The sequence below is a fragment of the Cryptomeria japonica genome, chromosome 5, assembly GCF_030272615.1.
Source record: "Cryptomeria japonica chromosome 5, Sugi_1.0, whole genome shotgun sequence".
NCBI lineage: Eukaryota > Viridiplantae > Streptophyta > Pinopsida > Cupressales > Cupressaceae > Cryptomeria > Cryptomeria japonica.
The window spans coordinates 600,073,223-600,091,142 of record NC_081409.1 but is presented as its reverse complement, the minus strand read 5'-3'; the positions used below and the strand labels follow the sequence as shown (position 1 = coordinate 600,091,142).

The 17,920-nt window shown below is 37.0% G+C and overlaps 2 protein-coding genes across 2 annotated transcripts; both read right to left on the bottom strand.

The window, feature by feature from the left end:
- Window positions 1–603: 603 nt before the first annotated feature.
- LOC131068750 (17.8 kDa class I heat shock protein) lies at window positions 604–1,662 on the bottom strand. The gene is made up of 2 exons (XM_058004002.2): window positions 1,257–1,662; window positions 604–1,125 (listed from the first exon to the last, which is right to left on the bottom strand). Exons 1-2 carry the CDS (start codon window positions 1,462–1,464, stop codon window positions 857–859), a joined length of 477 nt encoding a protein of 158 aa, XP_057859985.1. The 5' UTR covers window positions 1,465–1,662; the 3' UTR covers window positions 604–856.
- A 13,679-nt stretch (window positions 1,663–15,341) lies between these two features.
- On the bottom strand, window positions 15,342–16,267 carry LOC131068751 (17.8 kDa class I heat shock protein). Its single transcript, XM_058004003.2, has 2 exons — window positions 15,885–16,267; window positions 15,342–15,781 (listed from the first exon to the last, which is right to left on the bottom strand). Exons 1-2 carry the CDS (start codon window positions 16,096–16,098, stop codon window positions 15,564–15,566), a joined length of 432 nt encoding a protein of 143 aa, XP_057859986.2. The 5' UTR covers window positions 16,099–16,267; the 3' UTR covers window positions 15,342–15,563.
- Between the last annotated feature and the right edge of the window lie 1,653 nt (window positions 16,268–17,920).

The following is a 17,920-nucleotide window of genomic DNA, read 5'->3' as shown; positions in this document are numbered from 1 at the left end:
TATAGAATAATTCTACATGCCCTTAGGCTTCATAAACATTAACGAATAACTTATTTTTATTATTATTGATTGGAATGCCTTGATCGATAGGTTTGAGTGGTTTAAATTTTGAAGTAAAAAAATGTTTATATTTAATTTTTATTAATATTCTTACATGCCATGACCTACCTTTTATTCCAAGGTGATCGCTTTAGTTAAATTGTTAGGAAAGGGGAATCAATAATTTTTTATGGAACACACATTCTTGGAATAGAGATTGGTTTCTAGTTTTGTAATTAGTAATTTTAACATGTAATAATATGAATAATTTTATGTTTATGAAATATGTATAGTTTTAAGGAGATGAAGGAATATAAAAATTGGTATGATAATAAAGATGTCAATCAAATTAAAATATGAATAAATGAATTAGAAATGATTTATAAGATTAAAAAAACTTAATAAAATCATTTTGTAATGTCACTTTTTGAAATATTTTAAACATTTTTTTTCCAAAAACAATAATTCTAACTTAAGATTATAAGTTATTTATAAATATGATTTTTCTAAAAATAAGACATGGGATGAAAAAAAAACAGTATGATACTATGAAATCGAGTCAAATATGGGAAAATAAGAACCAATATTATATTAATTTACGAAGCACCGTTTGCATTAATATATACATGGCTCGATAAGGTAAAAACTTCAAAGTACAGAACAATATTCTTTATTTTATTCCTCTACATGGCTGATAAGGGAAAACCCTCCAAGTAGAGCAACAATATTCTTTTTGTTCTTTATTTTACTCCTCTACTGCCATTTCCCAGAAGACTCATTTCAAAATTCCCTCCACAGATGTAAATATTGTAGGCTATTAACCAGATATCTCAATGGATTTGACCTTTGGCTTCGGCTCCGGTTGCTTTGGCACAGTCACCGTCAGGACTCCATTTTCCATAGCAGCTTTCACTTCCTCCATCTTTGCATTCTCTGGCAGTCGGAATCTTCGCAGGAATTTGCCGCGTGAGCGTTCCACTCGATGATATTTCTCATTCTTTTGCTCCTCTTCTTTATTGCGTTCTCCACTAATCTGCACGATCCGTCCGTCTTCCACTTCTATTTTCACCTCCTCTTTTTTCAGACCTGATGATCAATAACACATTTGAACCCTATGAGCTCAATAAGTAAAGATAAAAAGAAAATATTTTAAATGCAACGGCCAAAATGTCAGACTAAAGTTATATCCTGAAGAAAGGCCAAAATGAATTAGTTACCTGGCAGATCGGCCTTGAAAATGTGCGCATCGGAAGTTTCCTTCCAATCGATTTGTGTGTTTGCAACGGCAGCTGTTTCCCTTTCAAATTCTGGAGAAGCTAAATCCCTGGTAATGGAATTAAAAGCTCCCAGCGGATCCCACACTTCAAGAGAGAATGGATCGAATACGCTGGATTTCCTACCAAAGAGGCTGGGAACCAGAGACATTATGGATCTGTTTTCGGAAAAGTAAGAGAATACTGATTAATATTTTTTGACGATTCTCGTAATTGCTTTCTGTGTATGCTGGGATGAGTATTGCGCAGGGCTGATTTAAAGCACACGGTGGAGACGTCTAGAATTTTTGAGAGCAGCCTTGCAGTTTCTTTTCTCTGCAGGAGGGTTCTAGTTCTTTCCACTGTTCTTTCATATCTTTCCGCCTAAGCTGCACATGACCAGGGGCTAAACTAATAATCGTTTTCGGTCTTGACTTATTTCCGTCGTCTTTATAAAAAGAAAATCTTTGGTAAAACCATCTCCACGTGCCCTAATTTGGAACCAGTACCCCACATTTATAGAGGACAAATTATTCTATTTAAACTTATTTTAAAATAAACCACCAAAGCATATACGGTGCCATTTTATTTTATTTTATTTTTAGACTCATTTTTATTCATTTCATAAATTGATGTTTAATTTGCTTTGTTTTAAAAGTATGTTAATTTAAATTATAAACTTATTTTTAATAATTTTCAATTTGTTTTTTATTAAGGAAAAACAAGTTTTTAAGGGACCAGAAACCCTTTACAAGACAGGTTTTAGAAGGACCTGTAATGCGAACTGAAAGCTAAACTTGAAAGTCCACTCAAAGAAATAGAACACAAAAGAGACTCAGCACAGCCAATCAAAAGAAGGGGAACAACAGATACCCCCACCAAATACCAATAGGTTGCAAAAAACCAGTAGCCTTAACCCAACCAGGAAGGATCAAGAATTTGTCCTACCCTTGTGGGATCGGAAGGTCATATCAAAAGAGGACTGGGACAATTTCAATTTTTTACTTTTAACAGTAATCCATCCCTCCTCAACCCTAGCAGCAACCTTTTACCAAGAGGATGGATCCAGAATAGAGGACCTCCCATCATCAGGAGGAACAAAGCCAACATCCAGAGAGGTAGGAACAACAGAGGTAGGGACAGCAGAAGATCCAACAACAATCTAGGATGTGGGAGGGTCATCCATTGAAGAAGAAGATCCAACATTTTTCAAACGATCAGTCGGGGTGCAAGCATCCACACATTCCTGAGGAACAGAGGCAGCAACTAGAGGCACATCAGCCTGAGGAACCTGTGCCACCACTTGGGAGAAGCTTTTCTTTTTAACAAAATAGTGTTCAGAGGATGCACCCTTCCACCAAGTAGCAGATCTTTTTTTCTTTTTATCCACATCGTGCAGCAACATGTCCAGTTTGGAAGCACTTTCGACATCTAAAGAGGATACCTTCAAAGTCGAGCGGTTGGACCCAAGATCCCAAGGAAGATTTAATCTCTAACTCAGTTGGAAGCCCTTTAGAGACATCAATGTTAACCAAAATCCGAGCATAAGTAGAGTGATAAATTTGGAAAGAATCCTTATCAATCATTAAGAATTCGCCTAAAGCATCCCCCACTTCCTCTCGCAGAGAGTCCGTCCATAGATGAAGGGGAAGGTTAGGGAGCCTAACCCAAATAGGAATCTCATTAAATGAATCTGTAGATGGGTTAAAACCTGGGAACCAAGGTTTAACCATCAAAATAAATTTGTCTTCCCAACTGAAAGGATTAATACCTAAGATTTTTGATCTATCCTCTTCATATTCAAATTTGGCAATGAAAAAACCCTTGGCAGAAGGAAAGATGTTAACTGAACCTTTTATGATCGGTTCCTAGCTTTGAGAAATCCAAGTGTGCAGCTGAGGAAGGCTTGGCCAGAAACCCCGAAACCTGCAAATCAGACCATGAGCTTCAAACATAGAGGAAGTGTGGATGATCTCCATATTAGTATCATCAGACACCTTAAAAACCAAAGGTTTGCATACAGTAACAGCCACAGGGCCCAAGCCACAGGCAACCCGATCAGCAGCAGAGGGCGTTGGAAGCACTGTATCTCCAACCCCTGCAGAGCCTCCATTCACAACTCTAGAGGAAACCCCCATAGAAACCCCATTCACGGCACTAGGCGAAACCCACGCAGAGCCAGGCAAAGCAGCCTCACCAGCCGTTAAAGGGGGAACAGGGAGTTGGACAGCTGGTTTCATTGCAGCAGACTGCCTTAGGACAGCGACGGCAGACACAAGGGGTCGTAGGGCAACGGTAGCAGACATCGCAGCAGTAGGCATTCTTAAAAAAAATTAATTTTCAATTTGTTATTGTAAAATAAAATTGGTTATTTTTGTTGATTTATATTACTTTGGAATAAATCACAGACCTAGATTGGATTAGATCATGAATGTAAATATATTTTTTTAGAAGGGTGGTAGTTGTACAGTGGTCTTTTAAATTTAAAATTGATTTTTTTTTCATTTTTTGAGGCAATTCTTTCAAAAGATACATGATTGGACATTGAGGATCTTGTTTTAGGGAAAGTCATAGGTCTTCAAGATTCAAATCGTTAATTTCACATGTTATATCAACATTTGAATAAGAAGCCACATGATCAACTTATCATTTAGGCACAATCTTTTTTCTTTTATGGTTTGACATGTATTTAAACTTGTTTATCAACAATCAAGATTGATTATTTATCAAGAAACTTTTCACATTTTCACTCTACACACATATTGATCTACCTAAGTTGTTTCTCACCACCACCCATATTTAGATACACAAATGCACATTTACCAAAGACCAAGACAAAATTGTGCTAGCATAACCAAAGCATAAATGGTCATGTGTGGGAGTAAGCAATTTTTTGTGTAGGTCAATGGTAGTCAAAATAGTGAATTGATAATAAATCTATCATTTTGATCATCAATCACAATCTACATGAAAATGTCAACCATTTAATATCCAAGAGAAATAAAAATGCTAGGCATGAAATACCCAATCTATTGTAAGCCTTGAGATGTCTGTAATAACATTTTATTTTTGACTATGCATCATGGAATACATAGGTTATGCTTGTGTATGTTACACTAATGTTTAGTAATTTTGTAGCATCACACTTTATTACTATTTGATGTTTATGATTGTTGATTATGTATTTTCTATCTAGTTTCATATTAGTCATAGATAAATTGTAGGAGATGACAACAATTTGTTATCATGTTGAGATATTTTGTACCTTAATTGGTATGTTTGTCATATGCACCTAATTTGAATTGTGTTAAGACTATCTACATGTTTAGAGATGGTGTTCCTCTACATTTTAATATGAGATTGTCACAAGATTCTTGTGAGGACGTGGTCTTATTTTACCATATGTTGTTGTATGTATAAAAAATGTGAGAGCCCTGATGTGATTATTATAATCATATCAATATCTTGTATTTTACCTCTACGAATATACATGGATAATATTATCATTATGATGGCATTCTAAATCATTGTCAATTATCACAATTTTTATAATTGAATGGTGTGCATTGATAAATTCATGATTATATTATGTTTTGATTATGTGAAAATGAATAAAAATTTGTTCCTATTTCAAATTAATTGTGAAAAGAAAGAAAGATTAATTGTGCTACAAACAAGAAATACATAGGGGAAAGGACCCAGTAGTTGTGCACCCTAACTTTGCGCTTCTCAAAATTCTACTTGGAAATTTCAAATCACTCTGATTTTTTTACAACTTACTTGGCAAGTCCCCTACTTATAACTAAGGTTTCAGGACCACATCATCAAATATGATGCCACATCAGCATGCTTTTTGCCAAGGTGTCCAAAACAGCCCCCCAAAAAAGTGAGACCAGTAGGCGTGCAAAAGAGACCCCAATAGTTGTGCAGTTGACATGGCATCACCTGATTGGTTACTTTTTACAATATTAGTACATTTCTTAACAACTATTGGTACATTTCCTAACAAATGTTGGTACATTTCCTAACAAAAATTGATATTTTTTGTTTCAAACAATAGGTTTTATTTGTTCAATTTTTGGAACAAAAGGTATCAACAACCCTCACAACAATTGATACATGCTCAACTACTTGGGTCCTTTCCCTACATACTTTACACTCATAAGATTTGAAATTGTGACCTCTCTTTCAAGAAAATAATTTCCCACCACTAGATCAATTCAAATCATATGAAACCATCTACTCATGGCTTACCACCTACACACTGTGTCCGTAACAACAATATCAAAAACATGTTTGACAAATCCATTATGTGCATTTCCTGAAGCATCGTAGATGAGGCCACATTCCCTTGAGGCATTTTTCCAAATAGTTCACATGCATTGCCTATGCTTAAACTTTTTGCGTACATGTCAACTAGGGCACTTGCAATGACTACATCTGCTAGAAATCCCCTGTACCATTATACTTTGGTGGGTATCCATAGCCTCTTCCAATGCTCCAATTGGGGGCAAAGCAGGGAGGACACTAGAAAGGTTGTGGCTTTCAGCTTTACATCTACGAACTCTGTTTTGCATGAAAGCTTCTAAATCTTTTTCAAAACCTCTGCTCATGACGTGCCCTGGAACCACATTTCTTCAAGGCATTTTGTCAAACGGTTCATTGACCTTGTGTATGTTTCTGTTTTGCACTTTTATTCTCTGTAATCATGGCATCCTTTGCAACCAAATTTCTTTGGGACATTCCTATCTAGCGGTTCACACGCCATGTCCATTCTTCTGTGTTTTGCGACCAAGGCAAAAGTTGGGAGTTTGGAGATGATCAGGAAGTTTGGGGAGAATGGCAACTGTTGAATACTTCCAAGTTCCCAACTACATTCTGAAACGGCCAGTTGAGTGAAGTCATCTTAATGTCCCCACAAAATCAGGTCTTTTATTCTCCGTCAATTAAAGTTAATATGGGTTTCCAAGCCACCAGTTTTCCGTCTATCTTCCTACAAGAGAGATGTGTTATTCAATAATCTTTCAAAAAGTTTCAGATTGAAATTAAGCTCTATATTATTCAATGTTTCTGTCTATGTCAAGTAAATCTGCATTGGATCCGACTTATCCATCCTCATGACTGCAATGAATGTGATACAAAACCATGTAAGTTACAAAGATTGTGTGACTATGCTATGAAGGCCCTTTTGTTATTATTCTAAAGTGTTTTGTAAAGCTAGAAAAGAAGAAAAAGTTGTTTATATTAACCACAAACCTCTTCATTATTTGCAAATACAAAACAAGTTGCAACATGTGAGAAACTACAAATTGATTGGGATTTTTTGGACAATTTCATTTCATGATTAAAGGAACACAAGCATGGAGGTGGCTATGCAATCTAGGCTACCCATTGTGAAGCAGCAACTTTCAGCCTTTGCTCATAACTTGATAAATTTTTCATACAAAAGGCTTATGAGGAAGCATGCGTGGAAGATGCAGATTTTGCAGAGGTATACCAATAGGTTAAGATTAAAAAATCAGATGAACAAGATAAAGCTAGTTTTCATCTAAGTAATGGGTTTGTACAAGCTGGACAAACTTTATATATCAAATTTAAGGACTTCAACTCACTAAGGAGGCGCATAATTGCAAAGTTTCACACCATTTTGGAGTTGGAAAGACAATGGCAAATTTACAAATGTATATATATTGGCCTGAGCAAAAAGTTTTGAAACCTATAAGACAATATATGCGAAGCTGTAAATACTGTTAAAGGTGCATTTTGTATTCTGCATAGACAAAAGTATTTTGGTATAGACATTGGATACGGGTTTTTCTCTTTTAGGACTGAAAAATTCAAAAAAAAAAATTGGAAGCTTTGAAACTTTTTGTGCAACAAGATGGATACTAAGTTGAGAAAACGACACAACCTTCCATCCTCAAACTGATGGACAAATAAAAGTGATAAATAAAAATTTGATACTACTCATAAGAGCAATAAGAATCCAATAACATGGGTTGAATTTTATATATCTATTCAGAATTCTTATGATTGGACAGTTACAACTTCTAAATAGTCACCTTTGTTAAGTGATATGACCACATTTTTCATATTAAAAGCAGCCAAAAAACAAGGGGGCTGACCCATTGGAACAACAAAGAAAATAGTGGCAAAACCACTGTCAGCATAATAACAGCAGAGTTAAAACCCTTTACCTCTATCAAAAACAAAGATCATTTTACGTATTCAATAGATATAAAAGAGTATTAGATAAAGTTTTAGACATTTGCCACGCAGGGCAATGAGCATAAAAGTTCAGATAAAAATATAAACTAAAGCTATCCGCTCGCAGGCTACTAGGAGTAGACAAAAAACTAGACTTCCACAGCATAGAGACAATTTGTTTCTTTTTCCCGTGGCTCCTCTTGGGGAGGAGCTTTCTTGCCCATTCCTTTGTGAGGAATTTGAACAGGGCCTTGTAGTCCTCGTCGTCCTTGCCTTTGCCTTTGGAAAAGCTTTCCTGTAGAAGGCACAGGGTGGTTGCCGAACAACGCATCACATTCAACGCAAATTTAGAAACATTGTGCATCTTGGTCTCCACAGCCTCCAGCTTGCTGGTGATATCCTGCACATTATTAAACAAGGCCTCCTCTTTTTTCCCCAGCTCCGCCAGGTTGTTGTCCTCCTCCTCCTTTATGCTACTCGCCTCCTCCACAACCATCAATTTCTCAAGCCTGAAAATCGAGGAGGGAGAATTTGTTTGGGACTTGGGGCCAACCTTCGGACTCCTAGAAGGACTTTCAGAGGCATGGGCGGAACTGACAGAGTGGGGGGTTGGGGTAGGGTGGAAAAGAACCACATTATTAGTTGGGCTTGTGTTCCCAATGTCATGTAAGGAGGAGGGGTCTCTCAGATGTTTTTCTGGGGGTTTAGAGGCCAGTCTGCTTGAGTGGCGAGGGGTGTTAGCCTCGTCAATGATTTCCATGTCAGAATCAATCTCCTGGATTCTGACTTTCTTGGGGGTTCTAACCTCTTCAGGGGAGCACTTTTTATTTTTCTTGTTGCAAGAGCCTATTTCCGGAAGCCGAGGGGGGCTAGCATTATGTTTAGCAGTAGGGTAGGCCGAGGGTCTGGTATCAGTCACATTCTGGACGGAAATAGTTCAGGGCGGGCACAGGGCGAGGTGGAAGTTGTAAAGGCACAGGATGAGGCCCTAGTGAAGGATGGGGAAATCTTTACCTTTTTTCTTGGCCTTGACAATATCCTTGACATTAGAATCCAGAGAATGCAGCAAGTAAAAAGGAATGGAAATGTATTCCTTATTTCTCAGGTGGTTAAGGAAAGGGAGATGGTAGTAATAAAAGATTCCATACCTTCCCTCCAGAATGAAGTATTTCATCACAATGTAACAGACCTCGTCCCACGGAGATGGGAGCTCCTCCCGATTAAAGCCGCCTGCCCTCTTCACCGAGTTTTCGCCTTCATGAAAGAACTGGTTTAGGCTGGTGGTATCGGAAATGCGACTGCTTTTTCCATTTTCTCCCCTCCATAGAAAGACCCGTTTCTTGTGCAATAACTTCTTCATTAATTTCGAAAGAGATACCCCCATGGTAACTCTTCTGTCCTCCTAGGAAGTCACAAATTGCTTAAACAGTCTCTCATCGTTCCCCTTCATGCTTTCCATGAATTTATCTATGCCTCCTTCCGAGCAGACGAACCACACCGTCGACTTAACTTTAAAATCATCAGTTTTGTCGGGTTCCAGTTTGAGCCTGCCCCCCCCCCCCCATATTCGTTTCCTCTAGTTTAACAAAGAAAATGTGAGATCGACTAGCAAAATCGCAGAGCTAAAACAGGGCCAAAGCAAGGTTGTAATAAAAACTACGCCGAACTTGAGATAAAAGCACGCAATAAACGGTGTGATTATTATCTCTTATGTTCGAGTAGATATCAAATTTAGGAAACCTACTAGAAACGTGCAGACCTTCAATCCAGCCAGTATGATTTGACCTATCCCATCTATCGCCTTTATCGCTGCTAGTTAGCTCCGTCTTGATAATAATTAGGAAATATTCATTCCCGATGTGAGTAATATCATCATAAACACAACCCTTATGAGGGTGGTGACAAGGCCCTCTGTAGCTACGTGGCAGACTGGGCCCATGATGGGCGGGATTTCCATCCAATTTTAAAATTTTAAAATTGGCTCTCTTCATCTGATAATGGTTATACGCAAAGTTCCCAGACTCGGACTCGGCAAGGCCGACTCAACTCGTGACTCGGCTATGACTTGGCAAAATAAAAAACCCTTGAAATTTAGAGATTTTTAACGATTTAAAACTTGTTTCATGCACCCATTATTGAATAAAGCTTAAAGACACTATAACATCATCAAATAGAAGCTAATTTGATCACATACATAAACATACATCCATCACATGCGTAGAAATGTAAATTGTAGCTGAAGGAAATAGAAAACATAGATATATAGAGTTATAAATGTTGTCAAATGTATATAAAATCCATGACATCAAATGTTCCCAAACATATATATAACTGTAAACAAAAACAAGTCTATGGCTCAGGCTCTAGCTCATCCTCAGCCTCAAAGTAGTCTGTCTGCCTCCTACAAATGCATCTAAGGTAGGTCCTGGATGACTGAGAAGCCATAGTCTCCGCCCGTGAGGTGCTTGTGCCGGATCGTGCTCTATCCTCCTCCTCTGCCATAGCCACAGCCTCAGCCTCTCTATCTACCTAGTCAACCCACTCATGGTCCTCCTCAGTGAAGACAAGATCGGTAGACTTAGTGATCCACTCAGACTCTGGATCGATCTCCGTTAAAGTGATCGGAGAGGAGTCAGTGTCCAAAATCTGTCTGGTCCTAAGACGGAGGTTTTAATGAACAAAAACAAGATCATTCAACCTCTCCACGGACAATCTATTACGCCTCTTCGAGTGGATGTGCTCGAACATGGACCAATTGCGCTCATATCCAGAAGCGCTGCATGGCTGGCTCAAAATACGGATGACAATTTTTTGAAGGTTTGGGGTTGAGGGCCCAAACATTTGCCACCATCTATCTGAAATAACGAAAAAGAAAAAAAAATCAAACTCATTTCCAACTTTAAGGCTAGATTATAAAATAAAAAATTAAAATGCATAAGCCATAAACTTAAGAATCTTAAGTTTACATATATTTCTACCTGGCTGCAATTGTGTTCGAGCCTCTATGCACATGCTGCTTGCGAAGATTGCCCCTTCTCGATTATTATATTTATCCAGCTGGAGCGTTGTACTTGAGGCTGTGCCATCAGTACACAACTTTTGAACCACTGTATACAGGCCACTAAGAACCTCCTCATCTGCCTTGAAGTCATCACGGAATCGAAATGCCGGATTGAGGTAATAGGCTGCTGCATGGATGGGCCTGTGAAGCTGGTTCTGCCATCTCCTATCAATAATCTCCCAAATGGGGCCATACTTATCCTCATCTCCTGCATATATGGACCTAATGGCCTCCTTGGCCCTATCCATACCCTCATATATATAGCCCATAGAGGGCTTCTCCCCATCAACAACTCGTAGGAGAACTACGAGGAGCTCAGTGACCTACACATAATGTTAAACAAAAACAATTAAGTCACAAATTAAATTGAAAAAAAAGGAAAAATTGCAAGTTAAATTGTTAATAAATTAAAATTAAATTACTAAATAGTAGATCACGAGTTCCTCATTGGACTTGGGTTTTTTCCATCTCCAAGATCACCTTGGTGGTTACTGGCAGCAGACTGGGGTCCCTCCAACATCGTAAGTTGTTCTGCAGCCTTCCCACCACCACCATGGAGTTCGCAGCCGCATTCCCTTCTCTAAAGACATGTCGGATGGTGAAACCATCAAGATTAGCCAGTAGGCTCCTGACATCCCTCAAAATGGAATCAACTCTCCACCCAGTAGTAGAGCTCCCCCTCACCGTTTCCACAATAATCTGCTAGTCACCTTCAATTTCCAGCTATTTAATTCCCATGGAATTAGCAAATTTCAGACGCCATAGGAGGGCCATTCCCTCCGCTTGCGTGGCAACATTGTTCTTTAGGTTACCAGCATAGGCCGCCACAGTGTTCCCCAAGTGGTCGCGGATGATTCCACCACCCGCCTGACAAGCATTTTGGGTGGATCCATCAAAGTTCGGTTTAAACCAATGGAGTTTTGGGGTTAACCATTTGGTCAATCTCCTTTTGTTTTTAGCACTGTTGTTGAAGACTTCAAACTCAGGGGGGAGCTTCCAACTTTCAACAATTTTTTTCTCCATCCAACTAGGAGGATTGGGGGGGTTTTCCACTTCGTCACCATATATTCTCTGAAATCATCTTGAAGCAATTGTGGAAAACACTATCAGGGGGGTTTCAGTATCTCTGAAGATTCTGTTGTTTCTTTCTTTCCATAACACCCAACAGATTTGTGGCGGTATTTGCCTCCATAATTGGAGGATGTGTGGCGGTTATGCCATGTTTAGAGATGAGTTTCTTTCAGGTGTGCCTTGTTCATGTTCAGTCTCATCAATGATTTCTCCATCCCTTTATTGAGATCAATCATTTTGTACAAGAATCAAATGTCTATAGTATAATGACTGTTGTTAGTTCCTCCTAAATTATTGCTCATGCATTCTTTACCAATGTTCTTCAGTAATGTCATTTCATTCAATTATTTTTGGTTGATTATGAATTAAAATCATTTTTTAGTTGTATCAGTATATCATTCCGACAGTGAATATTTGGACTGCTCAAATTTAAAAGCTTTTTATATTAGCATGATTGCTCTTCTTTTCTATGCTGCATGCATTGATAAATTTTCAACATCATCTACAAGTTTTGATAGATATTGTAGTATTATTTTATAATCAGCTATTAAAATGTTGAAGTCATTGAAACAGGCTAACTCTTCTAAGTGTCATAAGTCACATGCTAGTTTTTATATCCACTTTACAATTAGCAAGGATGGAATCCTTCATCTCCCGCAACATATTTCTGTACTTTGTTGTTGTACAACTTGTGTATGTCTGGTTGTAATAGGAGAATTTTTCTATTAATACGTGCTCTGTCCTCAACAATGTTGCATGTAAACATTTTCTAACGTTAGTATTTTTACTCAAAAAATAATAGTCAAATGAAAAAGGCAAGTAAAATGTTGAAGAATCGTTCTAGGTTTTTGCTTGAAAGCTCTATACGAGTAATACCTCACACTTATGAATGCATGACCTCAAGGTGTACCCATTCTTCACTCTTTATTAACATCCTCTAGATGCAATATGATATAAATAGACAATCGTGCTTATGCAAGATGGGTTCTTATAAGCCACTATTCATGAAAGATGTCATGAAGATTCAGATAATATTAACATGCAAGATTTTCAAAATACAATTTTACATAATGATACACTGTAGATGCACATTAAGAAATACCAAATGCATAAATAAATGGCACATTTTTCAGTTACCATTCAAACTCATGATTGGTACCATAGCGGTGATCTGATTATTAAATGTAGATGCCAAACCCTACTGAAATTATTATTGACCAGAAAGATAACAATCTTACAAAACTTTTATCAATCAAAATACACAACTACAAACAACAGATCCAATATCTCACTCACAAACTGAAATGAATTTTGGAGCCCTCAAATGGCAAAAAAAAAAAAAAAAAAAACAAAACAAAAACAAAAACAAAACATGACCAAGTATTAGCAGATATGAATACAATTGCTGGTAAAATGCATGAAACTTTTAAATACACTTCTACAGGAATCATGTATTATTTATGAGGGCAGATCCGACTTTACGCGAGCAAAATAACCAGTTACAAACATCTATTATAGCACAAATCAGATCGAAAATAAGCAACTATAATACCAATATTTTTCTGGGTAAAGTACAATAGGCATGTTAACCAAAATAATCAGTAGTATGTCACTTGTAGCAGCAATAAACCCTTTAGCAACATGTAAAATCAACCTGCTACATAGTTATCAGAACTTTCCAGCTCACATTAATTAGCAATTTCCACTTACAATGGTCTTCACCACCTATACAAAAGGTAAATCTTCAATAATATATGTGGATGGAATTTATGGGGCTGCTAAGGCTGACTCACTCTGTAATTGATAAAAAATTAATGTTATGAGATTTTCACAATTCATGTTATAATTTTTTTTTATATTCTTTTTCAGATCTGCAATTCATTATTTTTCATTTCGTTGGAATTCTTTTTCATTCTGATGATGAATCAAGGAATGTGATTCGAAACGTTTTATTTTAATAATAAAAATTGTCATACATAATCGAATCCAGAAGAAATAAGAGAATTGAAGAGAATTAATAATGTTGACACAATAAATATTGGTGACTTTGTCTGGTATAGCATCAAAGAGTGTAACTATGGATATTTTAATCCTTTCAAATAATAGTTGATTAAATGAACCTTGAATTAAAAGAATCATGCACTTGTTATTGCTTTGAAGGTGTACTATCGACGTTTCGAATTGCTACGAGAAAAGAGTTGTACTACCCAACTTCTTCGAGAATGAGTACATAAACTCCTCAGATCCACATTTTTCTATGTCTTGTTTCAAACATGTTCTTTCTCGATTTCATTCAATCTCATTCGGATTTGAGCTATCTCAAGTTTGAGTTCCCTCTCTCCTTTTATCTTCAACCTTCCAAGAAAATTTCCCAGGTCTAAAGCTTTTCATTTGGGCCTGAACCAAAGCGAGTAGTAATCTGTACATTTCAATAACATTCATAGGGGATGACTGTGCAATCTGCAACTTTGCTTTTGTTTTCAACAACACTGCCTGCTCCCACTCCCCTGTTTTTTCCAAGGCGACATCAGTGATAATTTTTGCTTCAGAATAACATTCTTGAGCTGATACTATTAGTGCCACTAGTTATCCAATCCTTCAATAATGAACCAGTAGTTATGACCCTGAAGCCTTTTATATGTTTGAAGCTAGATTAAGATTACGATTTTGAGCATGCTTAATTTTCAATTCAATAATCAAATCTGATCTGTCTTTCCCAAAAGTTAGCTTCCTCTATATTGTTCCTTGGCATAAATGAGCCATCAATCTGAGCAACCAATTGAGGACACCTGCTTCAATCCCTCCATATAGTAGTAGATAGCAAATTCTTCTGGTATCTGCACAACAATTGTCATCCAAATTCCAACGTATCTGCGCAAGTGACAAACCTAGGGCATCAACGTTTGAAGGCCATCATTACCCTCGCTATCATATCGCACCGTGATGCCACATTTCTGTGAGGCATTTTGTCAAACAGTAGGGTGTTCCTTGTTTATATTTCAACGTTTTGCATATGTATGTCTACTAGAGCACTCTAACCGTAACATACCCTGAAACCACACTTCTTTAAAGCAATTTGTCCCACGGCCTGTTTTATCTATGCATTTATACATAAACACATCTTCTCCAGAGCATTTGGAAACATAAAATGTGCTACAGATGGATGCCAATATTTCATTTCAAAGGTGTAGGACGGCATAAGAATCATTTATTCTTGATCAAATCCATCTTGACATCACAGTCTGCGGTTGCAGTTATATGTTTACTGTGAGAAAGGTAAACCGAATGTGCATTGTTATTGTGTGTTACACCCTCATTGAAAGTTTGCAGTTATCAAAACCTCATGGTCTTGCGATGAGGTTATGAAACCCTTTCCAATAGCTGATAAATCCATATTTTACACACTTAAATTCGAATGCCTCCAACAACACTGAAGAAATTGCAGCCGAAGAAATCTCTGTCATTGATTGCCATTGCCGCTTTCAGAATTTGATTGACAAACTCTCTCTGATTATGTCGTATTTTAAGGTTTCTTCAAAGTTTTAATTCAATAAGAAAAATGACAGAGAAGAATTGAGAATATTTTAATTAAAGATCAATCACTCAAAAGATGGAGATTATTTTAATTAAAGATCAATGATCCAAATAAGAAAAACACAAATAAAAAAGTTCATAATTTGATGCCAAAAGTTCAAATTTTATAAACATACTCACCACTAGTAATGTTTGTTTCATATTTATAGAAAAAACCTGAATGTACCAAAAAAAACAGATATTCAATACAGTAGGGCAGCCAATAGGCTGCTATATTTATTTATATAATAGTTATTACTGCGATAGCGCCATTTACAATCCCCTCCAAACATGAAAGTATTCTCCTCTCTTAACCAGATATTTCAATCGATTTGACGTATGGCTTCGGCTCCTGTTGCTTAGGCAGTCACTGTCAGCACTCCATTTTCCATGGCAGCTTTAACTTCTTCCACTTTTGCATTTTCCGGCAGCTGGAATCGCCGCAGGAATTTGCCCCGCGAGCGTTCTACTCGGTGATATTTCTCGTTGTTTTGCTCCTCTTCTTTACTGCGTTCTCCGCTTATCTGCAAAATTCTTCCGTCTTCCACTTCGATTTTCACCTCCTCTTTCTTCAAACCTGATAAATAATAAGGAATTTAAACCCTATCAACACAAATGCAACGGCCAAAATATAAGACCAAAAATAAAGATCGAAGAAAATCTCTTAAAGAAAAAGCTACCTGGCAGATCAGCCTTGAAAATATGAGCATCCGCAGTCTCTTTCCAATCGATTTGTGTATTGGCAACAGCAGCTGCATCCCTCGCAAATTCTGAGGAAGGAACCATATCCCTGGTAAAGGAGGAGTTAAAAGCTCCGAGAGGATCCCACACATCAAGAGAAAATGGATCAAACACATTCGATCTCCTGCCGAAGAAGCTGGGAATCAGAGACATTCTCACTCTTTTCTGGAAAAGCTAGAAAATGTAAATCAGTTGTTTTCACAAACTTTCGAAATCGCCTTCTGTGTATGCTGAAGTGTGAATTGCCCGGGGTGATTTATAGTACACGGCGGAAAAGTCTAGAATTGTCGAGAAAACACTCGCAGTTTCTTTTCGCCCACGGGACCGCTCTAGTTCTTTCCACAACAATCTTCACTTTTTTCCGTTCAACAGAAATTATATCTAATTAATTAAGGGGGTAGTAGAAATGCATACAACTGAGGCCAAACCTTACAAACTTGATGAATATATTCGAATAAGATACTTTGACTATGGATAAACTTAAGGGTTGTCTTTATAGATAGAAAAGTGTCTTTAAAAAGATATTGAAAACAGTCTAATGCCATCTATAAGTGCTCTTGAAGTAAATAGTTTATAAGAAAGAAAATTTTATTATTTTTACATCTGCGAACAGTGTTTGCATGAAAGCTTCTAAATCTTTTTCAAAACCTCTGCTCATGGCGTACCCTGGAACCATATTTCTTCAAGGCATTTTGTCAAACGGTTCGTTCACCTCGTGTAAGTTTCTGTGTTTCACTTTTATTCCCTGTAATCATGGCATCCTCTGCAACCAAATTTCTTTGGGACATTCCTGTCTAACAGTTCAGATGCTGTGTCCATGATTTTGTGTTTTGCTACCATGGCAAAAGTTGGGAGTTTGGAGATGATCAAGAACTTTGGGTAGAATGTGAACTGTTGAATAGTTCCAAGTTCCCAACTACATTCTGAAATAACCAAGTGAGTGAATTCATCCTAATCCATTTAGGCGATTGGAAACCATCTCCATAGATCTTGTGGGGATTTCACCTTGATCGCCAGTCTTGGTAAAGGTATTGTGTATGGATTTTTTTATTCTAAGATAGAAATTTCAAGCTTTTGTGGAAGTTTTGGAGTATTTTGTGCAACAAGATGGATACCAAGTTGAGAAAAAGACACAACCTTCCGTCCTCTACTTAATGGGCAAATAGAATTAGTAAATAAAAATTTAACACTACTCATGAGAGCAATAAGAATCCAATAAGATGGATTGAATTTTTGATATATATTTAGAATTCTTATGATAGGAAAGTTCTAAAAATAAGTCACCTTTGGTTAAGTGATATGGTCACTATTATGCCATGTTTAGAGATGAGTTTCTTTCAGGTGTGCCTTATTCAGATGAGATTGAATTGCATTAAGCATGTTCAGTCTCATCAATGACTTCTCCATCCTTTCGTTGAGATCAATCATTTTGTACAAGAACCAAAGCTCTATAGTATAATGATCGTTGCTAGTTCCTCCTTAATTATTGCTCATGAACAGTTCATAAGATGGGAATGTAATGTTGTTTGATCCTTTTCACACTTTGGCATTGTTGTCATGGTGGTTTATGCCTCGATAGTAACATGTATTATGTTAGTAATTTCTTGTCTTTTTCTTTGTTTTGTAATTTTACAAAATTTTATATGCCTAGAGTTTATCACTAGGGTGTCAACATTTTGCATCTATCTATTGTTCAGTTTTGAAACTGTTTTGTTAGGTAGTTGAACCTTTCTTGGTACTTTTTCAAACATAAAATTTTTCTTTGTCATCATTCACCAAACAGATCCTTTCATATTCAATTTGTACTTTGTGACACATATGCCTATTTGATTGCTATACCATAAAAAAACATATCATAAAAATACATGTGACTAATTTCCTAATTTATGAGTAAACCACCATTGTTATGATTTTATGTATATGTTCTTTTCTCTACTTTAATATTCACGTTTTTATGTTTATGTGATTTTAATCA

What these genes read in the sequence shown, in the direction of transcription:
- LOC131068750 (XM_058004002.2), bottom strand. Translation starts at nt 1,464, where the DNA reads ATGTCTCTGGTTCCCAGCCTCTTTGGTAGGAAATCCAGCGTATTCGAT. An exon ending in TTTCAAGGCCGATCTGCCAG is followed by an intron (nt 1,126 to 1,256) that starts GTAACTAATTCA and finishes ATTGATCATCAG; the next exon opens with GTCTGAAAAAAGAGGAGGTG.
- LOC131068751 (XM_058004003.2), bottom strand. Translation starts at nt 16,098, where the DNA reads ATGTCTCTGATTCCCAGCTTCTTCGGCAGGAGATCGAATGTGTTTGAT. An exon ending in TTTCAAGGCTGATCTGCCAG is followed by an intron (nt 15,782 to 15,884) that starts GTAGCTTTTTCT and finishes ATTATTTATCAG; the next exon opens with GTTTGAAGAAAGAGGAGGTG.